This window comes from Protomyctophum parallelum (genome assembly GCF_964188405.1).
Source record: "Protomyctophum parallelum genome assembly, chromosome: 13".
Taxonomy (NCBI): domain Eukaryota; kingdom Metazoa; phylum Chordata; class Actinopteri; order Myctophiformes; family Myctophidae; genus Protomyctophum; species Protomyctophum parallelum.
This window is the reverse complement of record NC_139708.1, coordinates 19,303,676-19,329,678: the sequence shown is the minus strand read 5'-3', so window position 1 is coordinate 19,329,678 and position 26,003 is coordinate 19,303,676. Positions and strand designations below refer to the sequence as shown.

The 26,003-nt window shown below is 45.8% G+C and overlaps 1 protein-coding gene across 1 annotated transcript in view; it reads left to right on the top strand.

Annotated features, from left to right (window-relative positions):
* smg1 (SMG1 nonsense mediated mRNA decay associated PI3K related kinase) overlaps positions 1-26,003 on the top strand; it is a 77,426-nt gene that overhangs the window by 45,752 nt on the left and 5,671 nt on the right. Inside the window, exons 40-59 of the mRNA XM_083780276.1 lie at positions 2,165-2,414; positions 4,902-5,131; positions 5,976-6,227; positions 6,717-6,855; positions 9,794-9,903; positions 10,669-10,887; positions 11,465-11,658; positions 12,370-12,542; positions 13,010-13,289; positions 13,962-14,234; positions 14,825-15,059; positions 17,396-17,661; positions 19,281-19,437; positions 19,902-20,091; positions 20,810-21,108; positions 21,550-21,759; positions 22,093-22,230; positions 23,787-23,939; positions 24,786-24,965; positions 25,289-25,519. Of these exons, the coding sequence (XP_083636402.1) occupies positions 2,165-2,414; positions 4,902-5,131; positions 5,976-6,227; positions 6,717-6,855; positions 9,794-9,903; positions 10,669-10,887; positions 11,465-11,658; positions 12,370-12,542; positions 13,010-13,289; positions 13,962-14,234; positions 14,825-15,059; positions 17,396-17,661; positions 19,281-19,437; positions 19,902-20,091; positions 20,810-21,108; positions 21,550-21,759; positions 22,093-22,230; positions 23,787-23,939; positions 24,786-24,965; positions 25,289-25,519 (4,179 nt within the window). The remainder of the gene's footprint in view (positions 1-2,164; positions 2,415-4,901; positions 5,132-5,975; positions 6,228-6,716; positions 6,856-9,793; positions 9,904-10,668; positions 10,888-11,464; positions 11,659-12,369; positions 12,543-13,009; positions 13,290-13,961; positions 14,235-14,824; positions 15,060-17,395; positions 17,662-19,280; positions 19,438-19,901; positions 20,092-20,809; positions 21,109-21,549; positions 21,760-22,092; positions 22,231-23,786; positions 23,940-24,785; positions 24,966-25,288; positions 25,520-26,003) is intronic.

The following is a 26,003-nucleotide window of genomic DNA, read 5'->3' as shown; positions in this document are numbered from 1 at the left end:
ATAAATGACAGAAAGCGGATATATATTCGTTTTTGAATGTTTTTTGTTTTCTAATGCATTTAGTATAGCCATGATGTGATGTGAGCATTTGTAGGTCTAGCCTACACTTTGAGTTAAATGAACACTGGCTTTTGGCCATGTAGACTGGGGTCCCCCAGGAGGTTGCTCTGGAGAGGGAAGTCTGGAACACTGGTGGAGCTGTTGCCCCCGCAACCCGACTACGGATAAGCGGTTGACGATGGATGGATGGAGACTGGACAGAGATGAAAATCATAATGAAATGGCCTAGGCTACTTTCTATCAATTTAATTTAAGGGGCCTTGAAATTAAAATAGCTGAGAATCAATGGGTTAAACTGTAGACTACAGTTAATTCACAAAATACAATGTCACATGAGCATTTTTGAAACGGGGCTTGGTTTAGAGAAGCCTATATTTTGCGCTAAAGTAATTATTGAATAACATATAAATGTAGGTTTTAAGGCTAGAATGGCATTGTAGTGGACTATAGTGAGAGGCGAGATTGTCTCCATTCCTGGACTGCAGGACTAGTCTGGAGATAGTTAGTCGTGAATCAGCTTCAGTCAGTGTTTTGGTTCGTACCTGGAGTTGTGCATTATCTCCGCTGTGCACAGCAGCACAGGGGAACTGTCTTTAATATATCCATGGTCGTTTTCAGTTGCTTTCCATGTGCAACACAAAAGTACCATGTGTTTGTTTTGGTAATGGCCTACTGCAGGCGCAGCCATGCTGATTCACGTAATCGCGTAGGACAAAATGAAACCAGCCAGACCAACGTTAATGGTTTAATGCACGTAGGACCCGCATTTTCAAACTGTCCACAAGTTGCGACGGACCCGACGGTACTAATAAAACATGTGAGTGATTCTTAGTTGCAGCGCGCTGATGTGCGTGCGTGCATGCATGCAGAGGAGGGAGGAGGCGACGAGGCGTGCGTGTGTGTGTGTGTGCAGTGTTATGGCTGGCTCTGGGGCCATAACGAAGAAGGGGAAACCACACCGGAGGACAATCGAAAAATAAGTATTTTATTTCATACTTGTGATAATAGAAATAGTGATTAAATAATTGAACTTAGAACCAAACAAACAAATGAACAAAGGAACTCTCCTGCAGCCGCCCCTGCAGCCTGTGGAGAATAGCAGATCTGTAGTGCTGTGAGAGCAGGTGTCTTAAATAGTGTTTGGGGAGGACACTGGCCAGGTGTCTCCCCTTCCACTCATCATCTCTGGCTCCGCCCTCCAACACTGCAATGGAACTGTTAAAGGCACAGCCACACATACACACAGAACTCCATATAGTGGACTAAAGGCCCAGGGGGCCGTCACAGCAGGATAGCGGCGAGAGCAGTGACATTATTGGCGGAACATTTTCATGCATTTAAAACTTTGTTCGTCAATCCACTAACATTTTCGTGTAGTCTTGTCAACGATCGTCTCGTCATTGTCATCAAACAGAGCTACAGTATTTAGCTCGTCAGCGTCAGTCTTGTCCCGAATTATTTTAGTGTCGTTCGTTTTAGTCCGTCTTAGTCCTGGAAAAAGGGGCGTTGACGTCGTCATTTACGTTATCGTCATGCCTGACGAAAACAACACTGCTACTCGGTCTAGCCCATTTTGGGCGGGAACCCCTTTTGGTGTTTTAAACATTATGTTATAATTTAGCTATTGAAAAATAGCAGATCTACAAGCTCATAGCGCACCACAGAGTGGCGCACTATGAACTTGTAGGTCTGCTATTTTTGAAAAATCTTTCAAATGTGCCTCAAATCTTTCCGAAAATTGTCATGATTTTAGAAAAGAAAAAAATCAGGTCTGAATGGGCTAGATAAAGATTGGTCTGGGTCCCGGTCCCAGTGCTTGAGGACCAGTGCTCTATAGTGAAGTGTGTGTTTTGTGGTGGTCACTCAGGTCATGCTCAGCCTGCAGCAGCGGGCCCAGAAGGACCAGTGCTCTATAGTGAAGTGTGTGTTTTGTGGTGGTCACTCAGGTCATGCTCAGCCTGCAGCAGCGGGCCCAGAAGGACCAGTGCTCTATAGTGAAGTGTGTGTTTTGTGGTGGTCTCTCAGGTCATGCTCAGCCTGCAGCAGCGGGCCCAGAAGGACCAGTGCTCTATAGTGAAGTGTGTGTTTTGTGGTGGTCTCTCAGGTCATGCTCAGCCTGCAGCAGCGGGCCCAGAAGCGCGCCAGCTACCTGCTCCGTCTGGACGAGATCAGCCCCCGCCTGGCGTCCATGGCGGCCACGGAGATGGCGCTGCCCGGGGAGGTGTCCTCGGCCACGGACACCCTCACCATCCAGAGCGTGGGCAACACCATCACCATCCTGCCCACCAAGACCAAGCCCAAGAAGCTCTACTTCCTGGGCTCCGACGGACACAACTACCCGTATCTCTTCAAAGGTATGGAGGGTGAAAAACAGGTGCAATGTCATTTCCAGATAAAAAAAATCTTAAAACTCATTCGGTGGAAGATCAGTTTAAGGATAAATGTAAGGATTGTCTCTGGATGGATGATACTACTCTGACCTGAGATCAGATTCTAAAAATGTCTTCTACATCCTGACAGTTTTCCATTCTGACCTGAGATCAGATTCTACAAAATGTCTTCTATGTCAGTCGCTCTTCGATTTTTCAAAAAAATAGCAGACCTACAAGCTCGTAGCGCGCCACTCGGTGGCGCGCTACGAGCTTGTAGGTTGATCCGGGCACTTGGGAGTGAGAAGGACGAACAGTGAAATTGTTCCATTAGTTAATCTGATTGGCCAGTATGAGACTATGCATGTACGATGATAAGAAAGCGCCTCACTTTTTCATTTTTTTTAAAAGATTTTCTGGGGCTTTTATGCCTTTAATATTCTATATAGGACAGTAGGCTGACAGAAAATGGAGAGTGACACGCAGCAAAGGGACTGGACAGTGGACACGCGTCACGCTGTCAGGCCTAGTTGGCGCTATTGCCAGCTGTTCAGGCCATATTTAATTTATTCTTTATTCATCATGGCTGCCAGTTCCCACCTGATGTCGTGTGGGAGTTCAGACTGGTCCAGATCGTACTGAATAACTGCTAGCTTGCATAACGTCTTCAGACTAGGACTCAAGTCTAAGATAAACAGTTCATCACTGTATATCACTGTATCTGCATCACTGTATATCACTGTATCTGCAAAGAGGCAGATACGATCTCCCACAATGCAACAGCACAGCCACATACAATAAGGATCCGGATCCGGGCCGTTCCCCTTGGGCTTAACCTCCTTCCAGGAGAAAGTCTCAGGATTGTATTTCCATAGATCATTTAAGGACTGGTTAATGCCACCAAATATGTACAGCTCTCCATTGTAAGTAAAGGCTGAATGACTCCAGCGTCCTTCTGGAAGAGGCTGTGTAGAAGGTGTGTTCTTCCATTGGTTGGTCTCTGTGTCAAACACTCCGATGCGGTTGTAGCACTCGACATCATCCCCATAGCCTCCAAATACAAACATCTTTGTCCCGATTATGGTGGCAGAGTGACACCTGGTAGCAGGTGGTGCAGTGCCTCTGGTGTTAATTGAAGTCCAGACCAGTGTGCTGGTGTCCAACTTGTAGATGTCATTAGTGAGTCCAGTCTGGGTCGATCCTCCATGGATAAACATGACTTCCCCCAAGACACAGGCTGAGTGGCCTCCCCTCTCCTCTGGAACGGTCCCAGAAGCCCTGGGTTTGAACCATGTGTGGGCGTCGACATCATATGCATAAAGCTTGTTGCAGAAACCTGCATTAGTCCTCCCTCCCCAGATGTAGACGATTTCTCCTACCAGCACAGCTGTGTGGCTGTAGCGCCCGGAGGGAACCTCAAGGGGACGCTGTCCTCTTCTAGTTGCCACTGCAGGAGGCAACGTCCTCCATCTCAGAGACACTGTGTTGAAGATACACACAATGATGGGATGTGTTGGAGGTTGACCTCCAAAATCCTCCAAACCTCCAAATGAGAACACCCTGTCGTGACCCACGGTCACTGCAGCAATGAGCACTCCATTGTGTATTCCTCTCAGATTCACTGTCCACTGCATCGTTTGGACAGACCTGCACCTCACTGAATATCAACTGATCTGTAACGGAAAGGGTTCTGAAGAGACGTTTCTGTTCTGTTGTCCTTCAAGAATGTCTGCCTCAGTTGCTGCTTAGAGCTCTCAAAGAAAGTGTCTCTGTTGCCGCTCCAAGCTCGCTGCTCCAAGTTGTCAAGCTGTGTGACGCCCTGCCTGACCTTCTCTTATGTGTCTCTGCCGCTGATGTCACTGTGACTCAGCCATAACCATATATAGACCGTCTCTCCACCGCAGCCACGCCCAAATATGGAGTGTGTCGTCTAACCTGACGGTGTCAGCATGACGTCGGATTAAAACGTGTCAGTCAGGTTCCATACATGGAGCTCCAAGTCGATCGATGCCCATATATGGAGTTTTGTGTCAAAGATGATGTCCTAATATGGAGTCTGTGAGGTTGCTCAATCTGACCTGATGAGCAACTTGTTCCGTCTTTTGAATTGTATGCTGTACGGTTACTGTGTGATCTTTCTGTGTGTTGCATAATATACTAGACCAGTGCCCGGCTGTAGAGCACTGAGTCGGTAACGAAGGAAGTTGGAGATCCATGCCCCACCCGTCTGTACCCGCTGTACCCGTTCCACCCATCTGTCTGTGTCCCTTTTTATGCCCATATGTCACTATTGACACTTTTTACTATCGTTACCTTTTTCATCTCCTGTGAGCACCTGGTTCTTCTGTGTTTTCTGTGCCTTTAGTCTATTGGCAATTACATTGCAGTGGATATTACTTGAAGAGAACCGTGAATGTGTCAATGTTACGCTGCAGTTCATCATAACCTCTCCATCATCGTCTCCATTCTCAGGCTTGGAGGACCTGCACTTGGACGAGCGCATCATGCAGTTCCTGTCCATCGTCAACACCATGTTCACCAAGGTCAACCAGCAGGAGCGTCCGCGCTTCCATGCCCGCCACTACTCTGTGACGCCGCTGGGCACGCGCTCCGGCCTCATCCAGTGGGTGGACGGGGCCACGCCGCTCTTTGGCCTCTACAAGCGCTGGCAGCAGAGAGAGGCCGTGCAGCAGGCCCAGAAGGTACAATTAAACCCATTTAGACCTGAGGCAGATAAAAAAACAGCCTCAGGTCTAACAGTTTTCTAAAAACCTATGTTTCTATGTCAGTGGTGTTTTTTAGCAAAAGGCCGATGCACACCTCAGAAGTCTAGTGACAGGTGCGTAGGGCAATAAAGCATACTTGAAAAGGTTATCTTTGAAGATCACAGAAGGGTCCCGCACGCTGCCAGAAACTTGCCAAAAATGTTGCTCTTTATTGGTCAACGTTTCGGTCTATTCGACCTTCATCAGGACAGACAATGTCAATGGTGCTCAAACTATGTCAAGGAGCCCCAGAATTATCTAATTGGCCGCGGAAAATATGTTGTTCCAGGCACCCCCCAGAAGCAAAGATTTGCGGCACATTTTCACGATTTTTCAAAAATGGCAGATATATAAGCTCGTATGAGCTTGTAGATCCTGCTGGCCAAGGAGCTGTGGTGCTCCTGCACCACGCCCAGCGAGTGGTGGAGGGTCACACAGGTCAGAAAGACCCACAGTTATAATCTTCCACTACGTGGAATGTCTTTTTAAAACACCAAAAGGGGTTCCTGTCCTGAATGGATTCATGGATTCCTCCGTTTCTCCCACACTGCCTCCTTCTCAGATTTAATTTCTAGTCCTCAATGAATGAAGTTACCGGCCACATTAACACAATTTGTGCACAAGACGTCCACAGACGTCCTAGGAATGATCCCATGCAGTGCCCAGGACGTCTGTGCACGTCTTGGGGAAGATTTTTTTTTTTTTTCAGGTTCCCCCCGATTCCTCCGGTTCCGGATCCCAACCCCCTACTCGGCGTCTGATTTCCATGCTCTCCCCTCAGGCCCAGGACTCGTTCCAGCAGCAGGCCCAGCCGCTGCCCCTGGTGCCCCGGCCCAGCGAGCTCTACTACAGCCGCATCGGGCCGGCCCTCAAGGCGGTGGGACTGAGCCTGGACGTGTCGAGGCGCGACTGGCCGCTGAGCGTCATGAAGGAGGTGTTGAAGGAGCTGATGGACGCCACGCCGCCCAACCTGCTGGCCAAGGAGCTGTGGTGCTCCTGCACCACGCCCAGCGAGTGGTGGAGGGTCACACAGGTCAGAAAGACCCACAGTTATAATCTTCCACTACGTGGAATGTCTTTTATTATTGACATTATTTTACCCGTTACGTTTAGTACCAGGTAAAATAACGTTTAGTATGTGCATACTTACAGTATGCACATGCTTAAAGTGAGCTTAACGTTGTTTAATGCAATCAGATAGGACTTTTTTGTTTGGATGTATGGGCTGTCAAGGCCAGAAAGTATTTTGCCACTCAGGCGTTCCTGCATAACTTCCGGGTATGAAGAAAAAAAAACGCACAATAGAGGGTATAATATACCCTCTATTGTGCGTTTTTGTGTCAAGTTTCGTTTGAGAGGGAGATGTATTTCTTTTTTATTGAATGCTTTTATTAGTCAGAAATGTAAACGGTATGGTGATACAGTCATACAGTATGTTAAGGCTAACACAAGAGTAGGAATTAATGCGGTTGCATGTTTTTGGTTGAGGACATTTTGATGACATTGTCTTTCGACCCTCCAGTCCTACACCAGGTCCACTGCCGTCATGTCCATGGTGGGCTACATCATCGGCCTGGGTGACCGTCACCTGGACAACGTGCTGATTGACATGACCACCGGAGAGGTGGTGCACATCGACTACAATGTCTGCTTTGAGAAAGGTCAGGCTCCAGTATTGAATTACATTCAACAGGGAGTGTCATGTTTAACAGCAGATTATTTAGCTTACTTTAACCCTTAGAAGAGCAATCACGGGAAAACCCGTGAAGTAATAGCGTTCCGTAAATGGGCAATCACTGGAAAACCCGTGATTCTGTTTCTTGATTAATATCGATATATTAATAACCTCCGCATCGCTGTGTGAAGTCCCTTTGTTGAAATTCCAACTGCAATACCCAGAAATCCCGTGTCACGTAACACGCGCGCACATCTTGGCTATAAAACGTGCCCGCCCCCTGGGGATCTGCATGCCTGGCCTGCATGGGGAGCAAGCCAGCTGCTTGCGGGCTTTCTGAGTTCGCTCTTCCCGGCCTGGCTCGAGCGATGACACCGTACTACGATCTGGACGGGTGACCAGATTTTTCTATGGTAAGAATCTTATTGTCTGAAACATTATATGCTATATCTATTCAGTGTGTATTATAGTTTATAATCGCTGTTTGCCGCGCCGCTGGGGTAAGGCAGGCCGCTGAGCTAATGTGTTTTTTTTTTCTTTGCCGAGCCTCTGGAGCGTAGCTAGCGTTACAGGCTGCGGCCTGCGCTCCAGAAGCTCTGCAAAGTTAAAAAAACAAACACTGCACAAATGGTTACATACATACGTGATACTAATTATACAATCATCCATTTGTAGCGACGACTCGGCACAATAAAATCATTTGATCGCTAGCAGTCATCGGAGAATATATAAGGGTCGGTATTAGCCCAAACCGACCATGTAGCTGCTAATTAGTTAGCATTACTATTAGCTATTTGTAGCATCGGCCCACGGCAGCACAATAAATGTATTTGATCGCCGGGTAAAAAACACCATGTAATGGACATATATAGTAGCGAGCACTGACTACAGCTAAATGTGTCTTTATTTGTATATACATCAGGCGAGCCGCGAGGACGAGGACGACCGAGGACCATGATGATGATGATGATGATGACGATGAAGAAGAAAAAGACTTCTCCGACACTGAACCAGATACATTAATTCATTTCAGGGGGCAGTTGTGTTTTCTATTTAGCCTACACAGTACACACCGTCAAGAACTGGACTGCAGTGGTTTGGGGACACTGGGGGAGGCGTAACTGTTTTGTATGTAGAATGAATAGTTTATTTCGATCTTTTGAGAGGGAGACATTACACAAAAACAGTTTACTTTTTCTTTTGTGATCGAAAAGGCATAGGCAGAAGCTTAAAGCTTATTAGTGCCTATCCTTATCTCAACGTATTCCAAAATACTGTTGAAGATATGCATAACAATCAACATATAAACAAAACAAACAAATGACATTTATAGAAGAATAGAAAATTAAACAAACAAAAAACAACAGACAACGAGAAAAAACAAAACAAGGAGTGGAAAAAAGACAAACAGACAACGCTACAATGTTATACCTTAGTCCAACACTATACATGGCATAAACAAGGCTCAGCTCCCCGCTCATTCCAGGTTATATCTATGCAATAATTCCTGTTTGAGCCTCTTTTTAAATTGTTTTAGGCTGTAGGCCTATTTATTTTCTGTAATATATGTATTATAATTTTATTATGTTGGTAGTCAGAATAAATAAAAATGCACTATTTCAATCCGAGATACATGTCATTTTTTTACACTATTCTGAGGTTTATGTTCTGACTAAGCGAGTTTCAACTGTGATTTACTCTGTAACGGTAGATGGTAAGAACCCAATTTTTTTTTATATAATACAGTAAACATTCAAGTCTACATTTCTATACATATCATAGGCACCAAGTCCGGAAAACTATGTCATTGGATGTGTTTTTTTATCAAAACTGTGTTTCTTCATAACAGGTTTTTGAGATACATGAATGAATAGACTAGGGTACTGGTAAGACTATGTAAACATATTATATATCGAAATCTTCGTTAAAATGTCAAGTTTCATGAAAGAATAACAGTGAGTTTCTATCTTGTTCCAGTAGGGGGCAGTAGGCGGTTTTATTTGGGTTGGTCAGTTTGGTAATGACTGACCATGCTATTTATAGATGGCAAAATATCTACAGTGGTACATGTGGGAAACTTTTTATTTTTTTATTATTGAACTAGACAAATCACCCTTTAAAATGAGATATGTCATAGGTATGGGCTCCCTGTAGAAAAAAAGCTGTTACCAAAATAAACCTTAAAATGATTGTATCTTTTTTCCATGTGCTAAAAAGCACTTTTGAAAAAAGCGCATTTTTTTTAAATGGCTTCCAACACAAAAACTATACATTGTATCAACTCAATTCATTTTTTTCCTGGAAGAAAACTTGTCAAGCTTTCTCTGAAGGTCTTTTATTGTCACAGTCACAACAGAGAATTTTCAATAAATCATTCAAAAACGCATATTTCCCATAGAGAAAAGCAATAACAACATGGGATTTGACTTGAACACTTCAGAGGGTTAAATGTGACCACAGCAGCAAAATGTAACTTTAATTTCATAGTATCATACATGCACACCACTCTATTTTGTCAGCCATTGTCATTTATTTCCTGTGTCAACCTTGGTGTCTTATTAATGAATTGTCCAAATTCTACGTCTTTGTTGTAGTTTATCTCTGTCATGCCCATACCGCATTGAACAAAACATTCTACTGCTCAAATTAGCTGTAGACAAACGTATATTTCTCTCTTAGTTAGCATGAATGTTATGTATAGAAAATGACCTTATTTCCTTATTACAGTGTAGATAGGTATCCGATATGCTTTAGTCTATATGCAGTACACGAAGAGAATTGGCGAGTGCCATCACTACATGTAAACAAAGAAAAGCCTTTCTGTCGGGCAAATAACTTTGGGTGGAATAACTGGAATTGAAGATTGAGTCATTTGCAACTCTGTGTGTGTCTGACCAATGCTGATTGAATGTGTGTGTCGACAGGGAAAAGCCTGCGTGTCCCTGAGAAGGTGCCATTCCGTATGACCCACAACATTGAGACGGCGCTGGGTGTCACCGGGGTGGAGGGCATCTTCAGACTGTCCTGTGAGCAGGTCAGTCACTATACGCCAGTGGTTTCCAAACTTTTCAGGTCGAGACCCAATAGACATTGGACCCAAACTAGTGAAAATGGTAGATATATGCCAACACCACGACCCTCAGCACAGTGCTGGAACACAAACGGTACAACTGAGTTCTCAAAATGTCTTAATATTCAGAATACTACGACGGGCCCCGAATCCATATGGTACCATACCACCTATTTATATTATGTTGTTGTTGTTATTATTACTTCTTGTTCACCTAGCCTCTTTTTTTCTTTTCTTTTTAAAACCTTTTTATTCTTCCCTGACAGTCTTCTTTTCAGACTTATTTTACTTGAAGGAAAAGCCTCTCAAAGATTTCCTGTTGACCGTTATATGTAGTTTGTGGTCTCAGTCTGCGGTGTGGCGTTGTTGCGCCTCAGGTGGTGCAGATGATGGTCTCAGTGTGGTGTTTTCTGCTCCCCAGGTGGTGCAGATGATGGTCTCAGTGTGGTGTTTTCTGCGCCTCAGGTGGTGCAGATGATGGTCTCAGTGTGGTGTTTTCTGCTCCCCAGGTGGTGCAGATGATGGTCTCAGTGTGGTGTTTTCTGCTCCCCAGGTGGTGCAGATGATGGTCTCAGTGTGGTGTTTTCTGCTCCCCAGGTGGTGCAGATGATGGTCTCAGTGTGGTGTTTTCTGCTCCCCAGGTGGTGCAGATGATGGTCTCAGTGTGGTGTTTTCTGCTCCCCAGGTGGTGCAGATGATGGTCTCAGTGTGGTGTTTTCTGCTCCCCAGGTGGTGCAGATGATGCGTCGCGGCAGAGAGACGCTGCTGACGCTGCTGGAGGCCTTCGTGTACGACCCGCTGGTGGACTGGACCGCCGGAGGGGAGGTGGGCTTCGCCGGAGCCGTGTACGGAGGCGGGGGCCAGCAGGCCGAGAGCAAGCAGAGCAAGAGGGAGATGGAGAGGGACATCACTCGCTCCCTCTTCTCCTCTCGCGTCGCCGAGATCAAGGTGAGGCAGTTCGCTGGAGTTTTGTCAAAAGAGAGAGAGATGTTTACCGTGGAATGCTTTCAACCACATGAAAGGTTAGCGTCCATATTCTAGACATTGGGGCGGAAATAGTCAACATTTGGGAAAAATATCAGAATTTACAATTTAGGCATTTAGCAGACGCTCTTAATCCAGAGAGATTTACAGTAAGCAAGACCACATGGTAATACATCAAATACATAAAGGTTTGTCATCAAGAATCATGAGGAAGCATCTGTCTAACAGTAGAAAATCTGTACAGTAAAGCTATGAGTATATGAGTGCCATGTCTACATAAAATACTATCTAAACTACATGAGTCTCTACAAGCTCACACTGTATTCCAAGATAACCAGTTATGAGCTTTTCGGTCGGCTATTTTCGGCAAAGAGTTTAGGTGTAGAGGTTTAAAAGGTTGGGGACTTTTTTTTAAACCTGTGCGACCCCGAATTAATGGAAGTACGTAAGGTTTAAGTTGTTAAATCACGACACCACAAACGTTTTTTGATGAATGCAAGATAAAAACCCTTTTCCTCCAACGACGTGCGCGCGTTAACAGGTGAACTGGTTCAAGAACCGCGAGGAGATGCTGGCGGCGCTGCCGCAGGTGGAGGAGTCTGTGGAGGAGTACCTGGCCCTGACGGAGCTGCTGTGCCAGGCGGAGAAGATGCAGGCCAAGCTGCTGGAGGAGGTGGCCTTCCTGGAGGGCGCCGAGAACCGCCCGGACCACCTCATCCTCACCCTGGAGCAAAGGTCAGGAAAAACAATAACATATCCCCATGGCTTTGTAGCTCCGTTAGTGTAAGATTGGATATACTGCGGTGGTTGGATGCCGCCTCCCCAGCAGATATGCTACTGTAGATATATTGTATTCCTGAGATTCTAAAAGAATCAGAATTTATTTATTTACATATTGCACAATAGTTCCATAAAAGGTTCATGAAGTGTCATGTGTCAAGTATCTCAGGTCTGTGCAGAGTTTATGACTATGACAGCTCTGGGATAGATACTATTTCTCGGCCAGCTTGTTCCTGCTTTCATGACCTTATAGCGCCTTACCTTAACTCATTTGGACCTCCTAAATCCTCTTCTAAATCCTGACAGTTTTCTGTAAACCCTATGTTTCTATATCAGTGTTTCTCAAACTATTTCATGTCAAGGACCCCTCAGAATGATATGGCCGCCGACCCTCACCTCAGAATATGTTGTTCCAGGGACCCCCAGAAGCAAAGATTTGAGTTAAAAACGCTCACGCTTAAAGAATATTTGTTCAAAGATTTGCGCCACATTTTCAAGATAAAAAAAAAATAGCAGATCTACAAGCTCGTATCGCGGCACTCTGTGCCGTGATATGAGCTTGTAGATCTGCTATTTTTCAATAGCTAAAGTATAACATGATGCTTAAAACACCAGAAGGGGTTCCCGTCCAGAGAATGGATTAAAACCCGGTGAACATGCGTGCAGGTACTCTGAGCACACCCAGCTGCAGTCGCGCCAGCGGACGGTGCAGGAGGCCATCCAGAGCAAGCTGTCTGACCTGGACCAGTGGATCTCCCAGTACCAGGCAGCCTTCAACAGCCTGGAAGCCACACAGCTGGCCAGCCTGCTGCAGGACATCAGCAGCCCCATAGACCTCGGTGAGACACTGGACTTCTCATATCGTATCAGTAGTAATGCAATGCCAATGTCATTATGGTACTCCTACAGGTGTAGACGGGTGTAATGCACAATATGTAAAGCGCCTTAGATAAAGACGCTAGATAAATGCACCATTTACTGTGAACGTTGGTCATGCATGGGTTGAATTCCAACCGTGACTTCCGGTCATGCCTCCTCTACACTTTAGACGTCTTAGCTCGCAAGCATTTGCGCATTGCTACTAGCATAATAGAATAAATCATACATGAGCAGTAAACTACCCTATAAAATTAAGAACTAAATTATTATAAAGGTTATGCAAGCTGGTGAGCTTCTTTGTAATTCTCTTGAATGTGTTAACAAAATAGCAGAAGCTAAAGGTAGTGAGCTTCCATCTCTCTCTCCATCTCTCCTCTCTGACTGTCTTTCTATCTGGTCTTCTCCACCTCCATCTCTCCTCCGCCAGGTCCTCCCAGCTACGTGCCGGCCACAGCCTTCCTGCAGAACGCCGGCCAGGCCCACCTGATCAGCCAGTGCGAGGGCCTGGACGCGGAGGTGAGCGCCCTTCTGCAGCAGCGCCGTGGGGCCCTGCGGGGCTGCCTGGAGCAGCTGCACAGCTACGCCACGGTGGCGCTGTTGTACCCGCGCGCCACGCTGCTGCGCCACCGAGCCCATCAGTGGAAGGCCTGGATGGAGGAGCTGATGCCGGACATGACCGTGGACCACTGCCAGCTCATCTACAGACAGTCAGTAGTCATAGTTATTTGTAGTGAAATATTCCTTGAACAGACAACCCCATCCATAATCCATTGTATTTTTTCTTTTATAATTTCTTTCTAAAAATGATACAAAGTAAATGAAAAAAGTAATTGAAAAGACCCCATCATGCAATAGAGAAAAACCTGTTTGTGCTGTGCTGTATAGCGGATAGTCGATTGTCTTTGGACGGAGTTGTCCGGCGATAGCCAATCAAATTCATGTGTTGCTACGTTTACCCTCCACGCAGGAAGGTGACACGTTAATTACGTTTATTTTACAGTAATGGCAGCAGGAACACTGTCATTACTGTATGTATGTACAGCAGGAACTAGGAGGTTTTTATCGCCCAGAGCTGTTCGCCCGCTGTTAACCCATTCTGAACGGGAACCCATTTTGGTGTTGGCATCATGTTATGCTTTAGCTATTGAAAAATATCAGATCTACAAGCTTGTAGGTCTGCTATTTTTGAAAAATCGAAGAACGACTGACATTTTTAGAATCTGATCTCGGGTCAGAATGGGTTAATCAGACCAGTGTGTGTCCAGTGGAAACCTCGTATGAATCTGATCTCAGGTCAGAACTAGAATGGGTTAAAATGTACTGTAAGTGAGAAACGGTGATGCTAGGTTGCCACCCTCCTCCTCCTCCTATCTACCCAGGTACGAGGTGCTGTTCTCCCCCCAGCCCCCCGCCTCCACCTGCCAGTTCCTCCAGGGCGTGGAGCTGGCCCTGCAGCACCAGGCGGCCGACACCAACGGGCGCGTGCTGCGCCAGGCGGAGCGGCTGAAGGCGGAGGGCACCACGGCCCACGCCTGCGAGGAGCAGCTGCAGGAGATCGAGCGCTGCATCGTCGTCTTCCTGCGCGAGAACGGCGAGCCGGGCTCCCTCGGCCTGGCCGGCATCATCACCACGGCGCTGTGCGCGCTCACCAGGTGAGCAGCGACGACCATGGGAATTAGTGTAAAACATCTACGGAATCTGTGCCTGTTGTTTTTTGACTTTCATATAGTGCACTTTTTTTTTTTTGAGTTAGACTCCAAGGCCACCATACTCTTCGCTCTTCGTTCATCCGCGCTGCCGTTCACTTCCCTGTTTACCGCTGCAGAAAGAATGCCTCGTATCTGCTAATCTAGGGAGCTCTCCGTGGTTTTGATCAGATGGATATACTAAGCTCTTCATTTCTGACTTCAACATGCCTCTCGTTCCAAATATGAACGCGAGCGATCATCAGCAATGATTACCGTAATGTTAGAGGTAAGCGAGCAAAAGATATTCCACCGATTCTTTTTTTTTTTTTTTTTCTTTCTTCTCCGGACCGGAAGGGTGATAAGATGACCATCGAAAACTACAACATGACGTCGTCACGCCGCGGTGACAAACGACTCACCGCTCACCCGAACACAGTTCTCTGTTTTTACTAACCACAGTTTCGGCGGTCACCTTTATCACCTAAAACTGGAGCATGAATGGGCCTTAAATCTCTCTAACTCTGACTCACTGTCTCCCGCCATCTCCCATGCAGGCGTAACCTGGTGATGGAGGGCGCGGCGGCCAGCGCCGGCGAGCAGCTGGTGGACCTGACGTCACGTGACGGCGCCTGGTTCCTGGAGGAGCTGTGCAGCATGAGCGGCAACGTCAGCGCTCTGGCCACGCTGCTGCAGCGCTGCACGCTGCTGCCCCACGACCTGGATCTGCCCGCCCCCACGCACACCACCCAGGCCGTGTACCTGGCCAACGCCGTCTACACCTGTCTACAGGTGGGTGTCGAGCACTCCTGGTTAGAAGTGGATTTGAAATAAGGTTTTGAAATTAATTAATAGAGCGATGTTCAGGATAGTTTTTTTCTTTTCTTTTCTTTCTTTGCTCCCTCTTCTCTCTTCTTTCTCTTTTCTGGAAACGATCAAAACGACGGAGCTTGCACAAAAACTAATTTCACCCACTGTTTTACACCATGTAAACCTGTGATGTGACAATAATAAAGATGATTCACCCACTGTTTTACACCATGTAAACCTGTGATGTGACAATAATAATGATGATTCACCCACTGTTTTACACCATGTAAACCTGTGATGTGACAATAATAAAGATGATTCACCCACTGTTTTACACCATGTAAACCTGTGATGTGACAATAATAAAGATGATTCACCCACTGTTTTACACCATGTAAACCTGTGATGTGACAATAATAATGATGATTCACCCACTGTTTTACACCATGTAAACCTGTGATGTGACAATAATAAAGATGATTCACCCACTGTTTTACACCATGTAAACCTGTGATGTGACGATAATAAAGATGATTCACCCACTGTTTTACACCATGTAAACCTGTGATGTGACGATAATAAAGATGATTCACCCACTGTTTTACAGGGAGGGGGGGGGGGGGTAGAATTTCACCAAACTGTCTGTAGGATATGTACTGTAGTTGCCAATGATAACATGGGTAACACTTTAGTCACATAGGGCTGTATTTTGCGTGTCTTAAGTACCAGGTCTTATTCCCTAACTTGAGTAAACTAAAGACCTGGAGGCGTGGTCAATGCCATTTCGCTATTCTGAGTGGCCAAAGAGCATTGATCACTAAGGCTGCAACAACGAATCGATTAAATCGATAAAAATCGATAATTAAATTCGTTGCCAACGAATTATCTTATCGATTATTATCGCGGGTGTTTTCCAACATTAAAATGTAACGTAAAGCTGCTTTCTTTTTACCGTTCCGTAACGGCACTAGGCTGAACGAACAATATGCAACGGGTCGGTATAAACACAACACAGGGCGCGTTCGGAAATAGCGCACTGAGCGCACTGTGCAATGCAAACTAATAGGCGAGTGCGCTCCCGGTGTGCATTTCCAAACGCACCCACAATATTGTCTTGAACGTGACCAGAGCGCCCGGCTAACTTCAGTCTCCCCCACAGTACACACACACAGAGAGAGGGAGAGCGTCAGCTCTGTGGCTGCGATGATCTGCTTGCAAAATGCCCCAAACAGGTCCCAAAACATGGCATTTGTGAGCACGGCCACTGTCCATATTTGTTTGTCTTATGACAAAAAATGCTCCACAATGTCTGAATCTGTGAGCTTGCAGGCTGTCTACGACGAGCACTATAGCAGTGTAGCTTGCTAACGATCGTTAGCTCCTCATTTGTTCCACCTGTGTAATCACAGCAGCGCATTGAAGTGGGCACAGGGCAAAAATCTCCGTGAAGTGAACGTTTTTGCTTAATGATTTATTCAGTGCTGTTTAACTTTAGCAATATGTGATACTAGAGCCTAGACCCTAGAGAACATGCCAATATGGCTGCTATAAGAACGGTTTCCCCTATCAGCTAGCTATACTTGTAACTTGTGTGCACTGTGTGTGTGTGTGTGTGTGTGTGTGTGTGTGTGTGTGTGTGTGTGTGTGTGTGTGTGTGTGTGTGTGTGTGTGTGTGTGTGTGTGTGTGTGTGTGTGACTGTGTGCGTGCGTGCGTGTCCACACAGACTGTGTAGGACAGTGGTTCTCATAGTAGGAGTTCCAGCTACATTATAGATAGTTAGGAAGTAAACCAAGTGGACCCTAAAGGGTCTGTAACAGAGAGTGCAAAAATGGAACCAAATGGACTCACAATTGATTTTACCATAGAAATTAAAAAATAAAAATTGGAGTCCCAGAGATAGAAATGGAAAGAGACAGTCAGCTATACACGGTCAACATTACAGATTACAGTATCATTACAAGTAGGAATGGCAATGAAATCAAATTGGATAAAAAAGGGGGTAAAATATTAATTTTGAATGAGTATTCATTTTTATTGTCTTTATTGTTAGTTACAACATGCCTAAAATAATTTGAAGCTAATTTTTTTAAGTAATTGCAAAAAGGTGCCATAATCCGATTAATCGATTCATCGTTTAAATAATCGGCCGATGAATCGATTATGAAATTAATCGTTAGTTGCAGCCCTATTGATCACGCCTCCAGGTCTTTAGTTTACTCAAGTTAGGGAATAAGACCTGGTACTTAAGACACGCAAAATACAGCCCTTAGTCTTTCCACGCAATGGGAAATGAATGTGTCTCCTCCTCCTGACGCAGGAGCTGAACACCAACTTCCGCCAGATCATCTTCCCCGAGGCGCTGCGCTGCATGCTGAAGGGAGAGCCCACGCTGGAGGCCATGCTGGCGGAGCTGGAGACGCTGGTGGAGCAGTGCTCCGACGGCCTGGGTCTGCAGGGCCTGGCCGAGGGCCTGCAGGCCAGCCTGGGTCTGCAGGGCCTGGCCGAGGGCCTGCACGGCGGCCTGCACCCCGCAGCCATGGGCCTGGACCAGGACTCGCAAGCTCACTGCCTCCACATCACACGGTACGGTAGCACAATGGAGAAATCACCCCTCAAGGGCTTCTGCCAGAAATATGGGGAGGGGGATTCTTCCTCTCCCCTTTTTGTCCTATGTACAAACGAGAAAAGGGGAAAACGTTGGCAGAGAATGACACCTCCTTTTCTATGTTAACCCATTTTGGGCTGGAACCCCTTTTGGTGTTGGCATTATGTTATGCTTTAGCTATTTATAAATAGCAGATCTACAAGCTCATAGCGCGCCACTCGGTGGCGCGCTACGAGCTTGTAGGTCTGCTATTTTTGAATTTTTTAAGAACGACTGACATAGAAACATAGCTTTTTTTTTTTTTTTTCACTTAATTTTTATTGAAGGAAGAACAGACAAGAAAAACACAACTGACAAGAAGGCTGCATTTTTCATATTACAAAAAACATTAAATGAAATCCTATTGCAATATCGCTAGGCTGAGAGAAGAGATTCCACTTTTCCCACTTTTTATAGAATTTATCCTCTTGTAGTCTAAGTATGAATGTTAGTTTTTCCATAGCATACAGTTCCTCAATAATGTCCATCCATTGATCTTTCGTTGGTGGGTGAAACATAGCTTTTTCATCCAGCCGGGGCGCCTGATGGAGGGGAAAGGAACTGGTTGGAATAACGTGTTCCTTCCACGCGCTACGTCCAACCAGGGAAACTCCCCCCTGTCAGGTGTAAAGGAGCAACTTGGACACTCAGGCATGAAGGAAGCATGAGTTCAAGTCCGTTGCTCTCCCAAGGTTGGCGGAGGGTGTGTAGAGCCTAGGGCTGACCTCGATTAGTCGAATAGTCGACTAATCGATCGGAACGGGTCTCAGTCGACTGACCACCTCTTAGTCGACTGAGCAAAAAAATATATATATATATTTTTTTTTCTTTTTTGCCCCAAAGAATTGTATATAAAAATACAATATTTACAAAAATATACAAAAATATTGTATTATTCCACTAAGTCTGTGGGGGACATAAACACATTTGAACATTCTGACTGTTCAAATCTCCAATGTGCATCTGGAGTGTGTCTGCCTGTGTGGCAATGTGCCACTGCCTGTGACTTGAAAGTGCTGGCCTGACTCCAGAATCTCAATCTCACCTGCTGTGCTCAATCTGGCTAATGACAAGCCTCTCAGTTCTTAAAAAAAAAGATTTGAACAGTCAGAATGTTCAAATGTGTTTATGTCCCCCACAGACCTAGTGGAATAATACAATATTTTTGTATATTTTTGTAAATATTGTATTTTTATATAAAAAAAATTGGGGCAAAAAAAATAAACTTTTTTTGTTGCTTAGTCGACTATTAGTCGACTAACAGCAAATTTATTCATCTATCACTATACAAATCCTTAGTCGGGGACAGCCCTAGAGCCCAGGATCACATTAGAGGATGATTGACACAGGGGTGAAAAATGGGTTACAAAATCGTGGGATAAAAAATATATAAAAAAAAAAAAAAAAAAAAAAACATAGCTTTTTCAGAAAACTGTCAGGATGTAGAAGACATGCTTAGAATCGTTCCCAGGTCAAAATGGGTTAAATTGCCTTGTGGTCTCCTGATAGATGGTTAGAATGTACACCTTCTAATGGCCTGTATTGTGTGTGTGCTCAGGATGCTCCGTGCCCAGTACTCTGAACTCATCCAGCCCCGCAGCATGGACGGACCAGCGCAGGACACGCCCAAGATGTCCGCCGGCCAGATGCTGCTGGTGGCCTTCGATGGCATGTTTGCACAGCTGGAGACCGCCTTCGGACAGCTCACGGAGAAGGTTTTTAATCCAGCTCCTTGATTTTATCTTTGGCCCACTGGCCATGTTGTTTTTCTCCATTGCTTGTATGCTGCCGGTCAGATCAGTCTGTTAATGGACCCGTATTTATTAAGCGTCCATTTGTTTCTATCCACCCACATAAAGAAGAGGAAACTGTATTGATCTTTGATTAGGTTCTTAGTCCAGAATCCACCCAGAATAAATGTGTGCCCAATATGTCTATCTTAGATGTTGATTGGCATTTGCTGGCTTTACGGTTGGTTCATACGTTAAAGTACTTGTCCTATCATTTAAACACACACAAGTGGGACTGAAGGGCAGTCGTACTTGAAATGAAGGGAAATTAAAAATAGTTTTCACACTTTTAGAGCATATCCGTGGTCATCGTATGGGTGTTAAACAGAGTTTGAGAACGCATGAATAAACCTGACACGTCATACCTTTGCGCTCCGTGTGTGTTTCAGCTGAGTTCCCTGGAGGTGCCGTCGGCCTGGAGGAAGGTGGACGTGATCAGAGAGGCGCGCGCCGCCCAGCTGCATTTCTTCGACAGCCTGTCCCAGAGGCAGGTCCTCGAGGAGGTGTTCTTCCTCAAGAGACTGCAGACCATCAGGGACTTCTTCAGGCTCTGCGCCTCTTTCTCACAGACGCTGTCCGGTAAGGACATACCCCTATACCACGTCATGACTAGAGATGGGACGACCATTGTTGTTGTTATGATTTTAATTTATTGTGAAATTGTTCTCCATCATACACAAGGATGAATTAGCTTTTGTTGAGCTGCAAAATTCAGCACCACTTAACCCTCTATACCGGGGGTTCACAAAGTTGGGGTCGGACACTGACAGTGGGGTGGCGAAATGAATTTGGAGTAATTTGGAATCTGCCGCAAATTTTGCTGCTTTTGATTCGAAGCGGAATCTGGGATTAGAATCCGAGATAAAAGGGTTGTCAAGATCTTGGCCACCGTTCAAGTCAATGAGGGAGAACCTTTTTATCGCCTAGTTACAGAGACTCTAATAGACGGTAATATAGCGCGATCTCAAACGTAATCAATATAAAACATTAAAAGATGAGTGAACTCGTGCTCGGCAGGCAACGGTTGTAATTGAAAAGACAAGTGAACTCGTCTTCGACAGTCATTTGATTATCTCGATATCGTTAACCACAATTATTTTTGCCACAATAATCCTGACATGTAATATTCATCCCTAGTTATGACATGTACTTCAGAACACGTTCTGATCTCTAACATCTCGTGTTGTGTAGCATATGGAGAATATACTCCCAGTAGTCTTGCGTTTATCTTGGTACGTGACTTTCTCTCGGACACTTTCAGGCACTGATGATAAGCGCCCCCTTCTGTCCTCCCCAGGCACCTGCCCTCCGGGAGTGGAGGAGTCCTCCCCCTGCAACGGGCCCCTGGGGACCCTGGGCCTGGGGAAGCCCCTGTACCGAGGCTCCGGGGGGGGCGCGGCGGCCCCCAGCGCGGCGGTGGTGAGCGAGGAGCAGATGACGCGTCCCATCAAGGCCTTCACGGCAGAGTTTGTCCGTCAGATGCTGATGGGCCTCCCGACCCAGACCCTGGGTCTGTCCCTCTGCAGCACGCTGTCGGCCCTGGGCCTGGACCTCGTGGCCCAGGTGGAGGCCAAGGACTTTGGGGCTGAGAGCAAGGTGAGAGACAAGTGGATCCAAATGCATGCGTTTTGAAATCGTTAACTGCCATAGTCGCTACTGTCGACCAGTGGCGGGCGATACGATACAATATTGGTTCATTCATGGCGATACAATTCAATGATTTAAAATCGATACAGTAACTATTTAGCAAAAGATAAATACAAAGAAATCTGTGTGAAACATTGTGTGAAATTATTATGCATATAAATAGTTATGTTTGGTGTGAAAATGCTCTGAAGATTGTCCTGTGTATATAGCTGATCTACAATCGGCTCCGCCAAAATAAAATGTTGTTGACAAACTTAACTGTGGATTTAATGGACTAAAACTAGACTAATGCTAAAACATTTCAGATGACCAAAACTAAACATATTTTTATTAAAGTAAGTAAATCCAAACATGCTCTCAACATGCCCACCACTGTCCTGTGCCCTGCAGGTGTCCCTGGACGAGCTGTGTAAGAAGGCCATGGAGCAGAGCATGACGTCGGGCCGCGTCTCCCAGCTGCTGCTGAACAGAGCCACGGTGCTGGCCTCCTCCTACGACACGGCCTGGAAGAAGCTGGACCTGGTCCGCAGGCTGGACGCCAGCCTGGACACTGCCAAGGTCAGCCTGCAGAGGACGCAGCTGCACATCGCCATGTTCCAGGTGAGATATGAGCCCAGAAAGGTGCGTGTGAGCGAGTATTTGTTTATTGGCTGCGCGACGTGTTGTGGCGCGTTGTGAGCTTGTAGATGGGCTATTTTCAGCATGCAACCAGGTCTAAAATCAGGCATTGCAACGCCATCAAGGCACCGCCAAAATGCATTTTAGTCGACTAAAATCTTATGATATTTAGTCGACTGAAACTAAACTTTTTTCAGGTGACTAAAATGTGACTCAAACTAAATGGAGTTTTATTCAAAAGACTATGACTAAAACTAAAATCAAAATTTGCTTGAAAATAACACACGCTTGAACCTTGCGTTTGTCTCCCTGCAGTGGCAGCACGAGGACGTGCTGGGGCCCAGGAACCAGTCTCTGAGTGTCAGCCCTCCTCCTCGCCCCATCATCCTCAGCAACATGAAGAAGAAGCTCTACAAGCTGAGCCAGGATGAGGCGGCCATCGCAGCTGTGCAGGTCGGCATCACAAACACCCGGGCCGGAACGTCACATTCACATCCCGACCATTTAGAACACTTGTTCCCAAACACTGGGTCAACAGGACCCATTTTGGGGGGTTCCCTGCATGTTTTGTTAGAGCAGACGTAACAAACTAAAATTTGTATGTAATGGAGTCAACCTAGAGCTTGTCCATAGTTTCAAATACCTTGGAGTTATTATGAACTATAATGGATCATTTAAGATTGCTATCGAAGAACTACACAAGCAGGCCTCACGTGCCATGTACTCCCTCCTTAGTAAATGTAGATCGTTTGATTTACCAGTAAATGTTGCACTGGATCTCTTCGACAAATTGGTCTCACCAGTCATGCTGTACACATGTGAAATCTGGGGGTTCGAAAAACTGGAAAAACTAGAAAAATTACATCTGAAATTTCTCAAGTATATTCTAAAAGTTAAAACAACTACCTGTAGTAATATGGTGAGCTGGGGAGGTATCCAATTTGTATCGCTGTTAAAAAGAGACTTATCGGGTACTGGGCCCGGTTGATCGAAGGAAAAGAGAGTAAACTGAGTCGAATAATGTACGACTGTGTGCTTAACCTGTACAACACAGGTGCCCATGTGTCACCTTGGGTTGCACAGGTGAAGAAAATACTGGATGACTGTGGTATGTCTTACATTTGGTTGGCCCAGAAATGTAATAACATTGACTGGTTGAAGCGAACTGTTGAACAAAGGTTGAAAGACCAGTTTCTGCAAAAGTGGCAAAGTGAACTCAATAGTATGACATCATGTGACATCTATGTTGAATATAAACAAGAGTTCAAACTAGAAAAATATCTTCTATGTGAAAACCGTAAGTATAGACAGGCTATTTGCAACCTTAGGCTAAACAACACAAGAATCCCAAAGGTCATCGGTAGGTTACAAATCCTCTGATTTCTTTCCAATCCTTTATATCTATGTAAGGAAGCCAGAATTGGAGACGAGTATCATGTTTTGTTGGAATGTAAGAATACTGACATTATGAATTTCAGGCAAAAATACCTGCCACTTTATTTCTTTACCTACCCTTCTATGTTTAAACTAATTGCATTACTAAAATCTGAAAAAAAAAAGTTATTTATAAATTGGGTGCTTTTCTGAAAAATGTTCTCCCACTGTATAAATAGGGAAAGCCTTACGATCAGGTCATGGTTTTGTTAACCACATTTTGTTACACAATTATTTTTTCAAAACATTTTGCAAATATATTCCCCAAATATGCATTAAATTCATGCAGAAATCAAAGAAGAATCTGCCGTTTTCACTAGTTTGGGTCCTGGGCAACTTTTTTGGGTCTTGAGCTAAAATATTTGGGAAAACCCTAGTCTTTAGCTTTCTAGTTCTAATGAGTTATCAAGAAAGATTTATATTTTGTGTCTCGTGACAGGCTGACAGCCCACCCAAAGTATTTCCCCACCTCATTCCCACGATATAACGTCACTTCACTTGTCAGATTGTTGTGATGAAAGCGTTCATCAGTTCCTCAACAATTAAATGGATTTCTCCTGGCGTGTTCCTCTCAGGAGAAGCTGGCGTCTCTGGAGGCCAGCATCGAGCAGCGTCTGAAGTGGGCAGGAGGAGCCAACCCAGCGCTGGCGCCTGTGCTGCAGGACTTTGAGCTGACCATCAGTGAGCGCCGGGCCATGGTGGCCAGGGAGGGCCAGCGGACCAGCCAGGTATGCAGCAGCAGCAGCAGCAGCAGAGGTTTTCTATGTTTCTGTTGAGTGTGGACATGCCCACTGCCAAACAATGTGAATGACATGCGTCGTCGTACAAGAAAAGGAGGTTAGACAAAATTAAATACAAATTCAGTAAGAAATTCCATAAATTAGAAAACTAATGTTTAAGAAGTAGTGAAAATGGCCGATCTGCAAGCTCACAACGCAGCACGATGCGTTGCGAGCTTGTACGTAGATATAGCTTCTAGCTATTTTCACTAGTTTGGGTCTGGGCAAACGTCTAATCTCGCTTGACCTGAAAAGTTTGGGAACCACTGCCGGACTAAAGAACAAACTAGGGATAGGGCTTCAAGATCATTTGCCCCATCATGCGTCATGTATAATGCGATATGTGATGCCTCTCGAACTATGACTGTTCTACTTTCCTGCCTTGTTAGAGAGGAGCAGCTGTGTAGTGTTGATGTATTGTGCGATCTGTATGTATTGTGTTTGTTTAGCTTTAGCTAAATCAATTTCCGCAAGGGACTTGTAAAAATAGGCAGGTAAAAATAGTCTGCACACTGTTGAGTAACTTGCTCCCAGTCAAATTGACCTACCGGTAGATAGCCCATACAAATCCAACTGATTCGGTAGTGCTAAATTCATTTTACCCACTAGCCACTGTGCCTAGTGGGGTCCGGTCCACAATATAATTTTCATCCACAATCTTGTTTTTATTGATTCTTTGAACAAAGGTCAATTACCTGCTTGAGTGGATGTCGACTACACATTCACCAACCTTAGTAGTGGTGCACTGTTTGAGGTCGGCCATGTACTGACACTTGCCTCCGTCTCGCTCTCCAGGTCACCTTCCTGTGCTCCACCATCCTGAACTTCGAGGGGCTTCGCACGCGGACCCCCGAGGCTCTCAACATGGACGCGGCGCTCTTTGAGCTGCTGAAGCGTTGCCAGCAGACCTGCTCGTACGCCGCCCAGTTCAGCAGCACTGTGTCTCCCCTGGAGCTGCAGCTGCTGCACAGACTGGTGAGTTCAAGACCTCCGTTAGTCACAGTCTTCGGCTCCATTTCCTCCTGGGTTCCTATGCCAGGGTGACGACAGGGACATGGATACCTCAACCGTGTGTCTCATAGCCAATTCATTGTGTAGGTCAATATGGTTGTCTAGAGTTACCTTCCTTTTTTATACCATTTTTATAGTCTTTGGTTTGACTCGGCCAATGCCATGTGTTGTGTTCCCTAACATTCCCCATATGAGACCTTTTCAGTGAGCCGTAGCTTATGTTATGACATCAAGTTTGAATTTTGGCAAGTCTGTGACTGCTCCCAACTCCCTCCCTGCCCCCATAGAGTCCTCTAGCTCTAGAGCTGCCCATCGGCAGCACAGACTGGCTGCTCTGTGCCCAGAAGCAGCTGAACCAGGAGCTGGGCGGGCAGCGCGTGGCCCAGGAGGAGAGGGAGCAGCAGCTGGACACCTCCGGAGAGACCCTGCAGCTTCTGGTGGACTCCATCAAGGGCATCCTGTCGGTCCACAACCGGCAGCTGGCGGACGTCAAGCACCTGCTGCGTGCCATGGCCAAGGTACGCACACACACATTCATATTAACACCTGCTGCGTGCCATGGCCAAGGTACGCACACACACATTCATATTAACACCTGCTGCATGCCATGGCCAAGGTACGCACACACACATTCATATTAACACCTGCTGCATGCCATGGCCAAGGTATGCACACACACATTCATATTAACACCTGCTGCGTGCCATGGCCAAGGTACGCACACACACATTCATATTAACACGTGCTGCGTGCCATGGCCAAGGTACGCACACACACATTCATATTAACACCTGCTGCATGCCATGGCCAAGGTACACACACACACATTCATATTAACACCTGCTGCATGCCATGGCCAAGGTACGCACACATTCATATTAACACCTGCTGCGTGCCATGGCCAAGGTACACACACACACACACACACACATTCATATTAACACCTGCTGCGTGCCATGGCCAAGGTACGCACACACACATTCATATTAACACCTGCTGCGT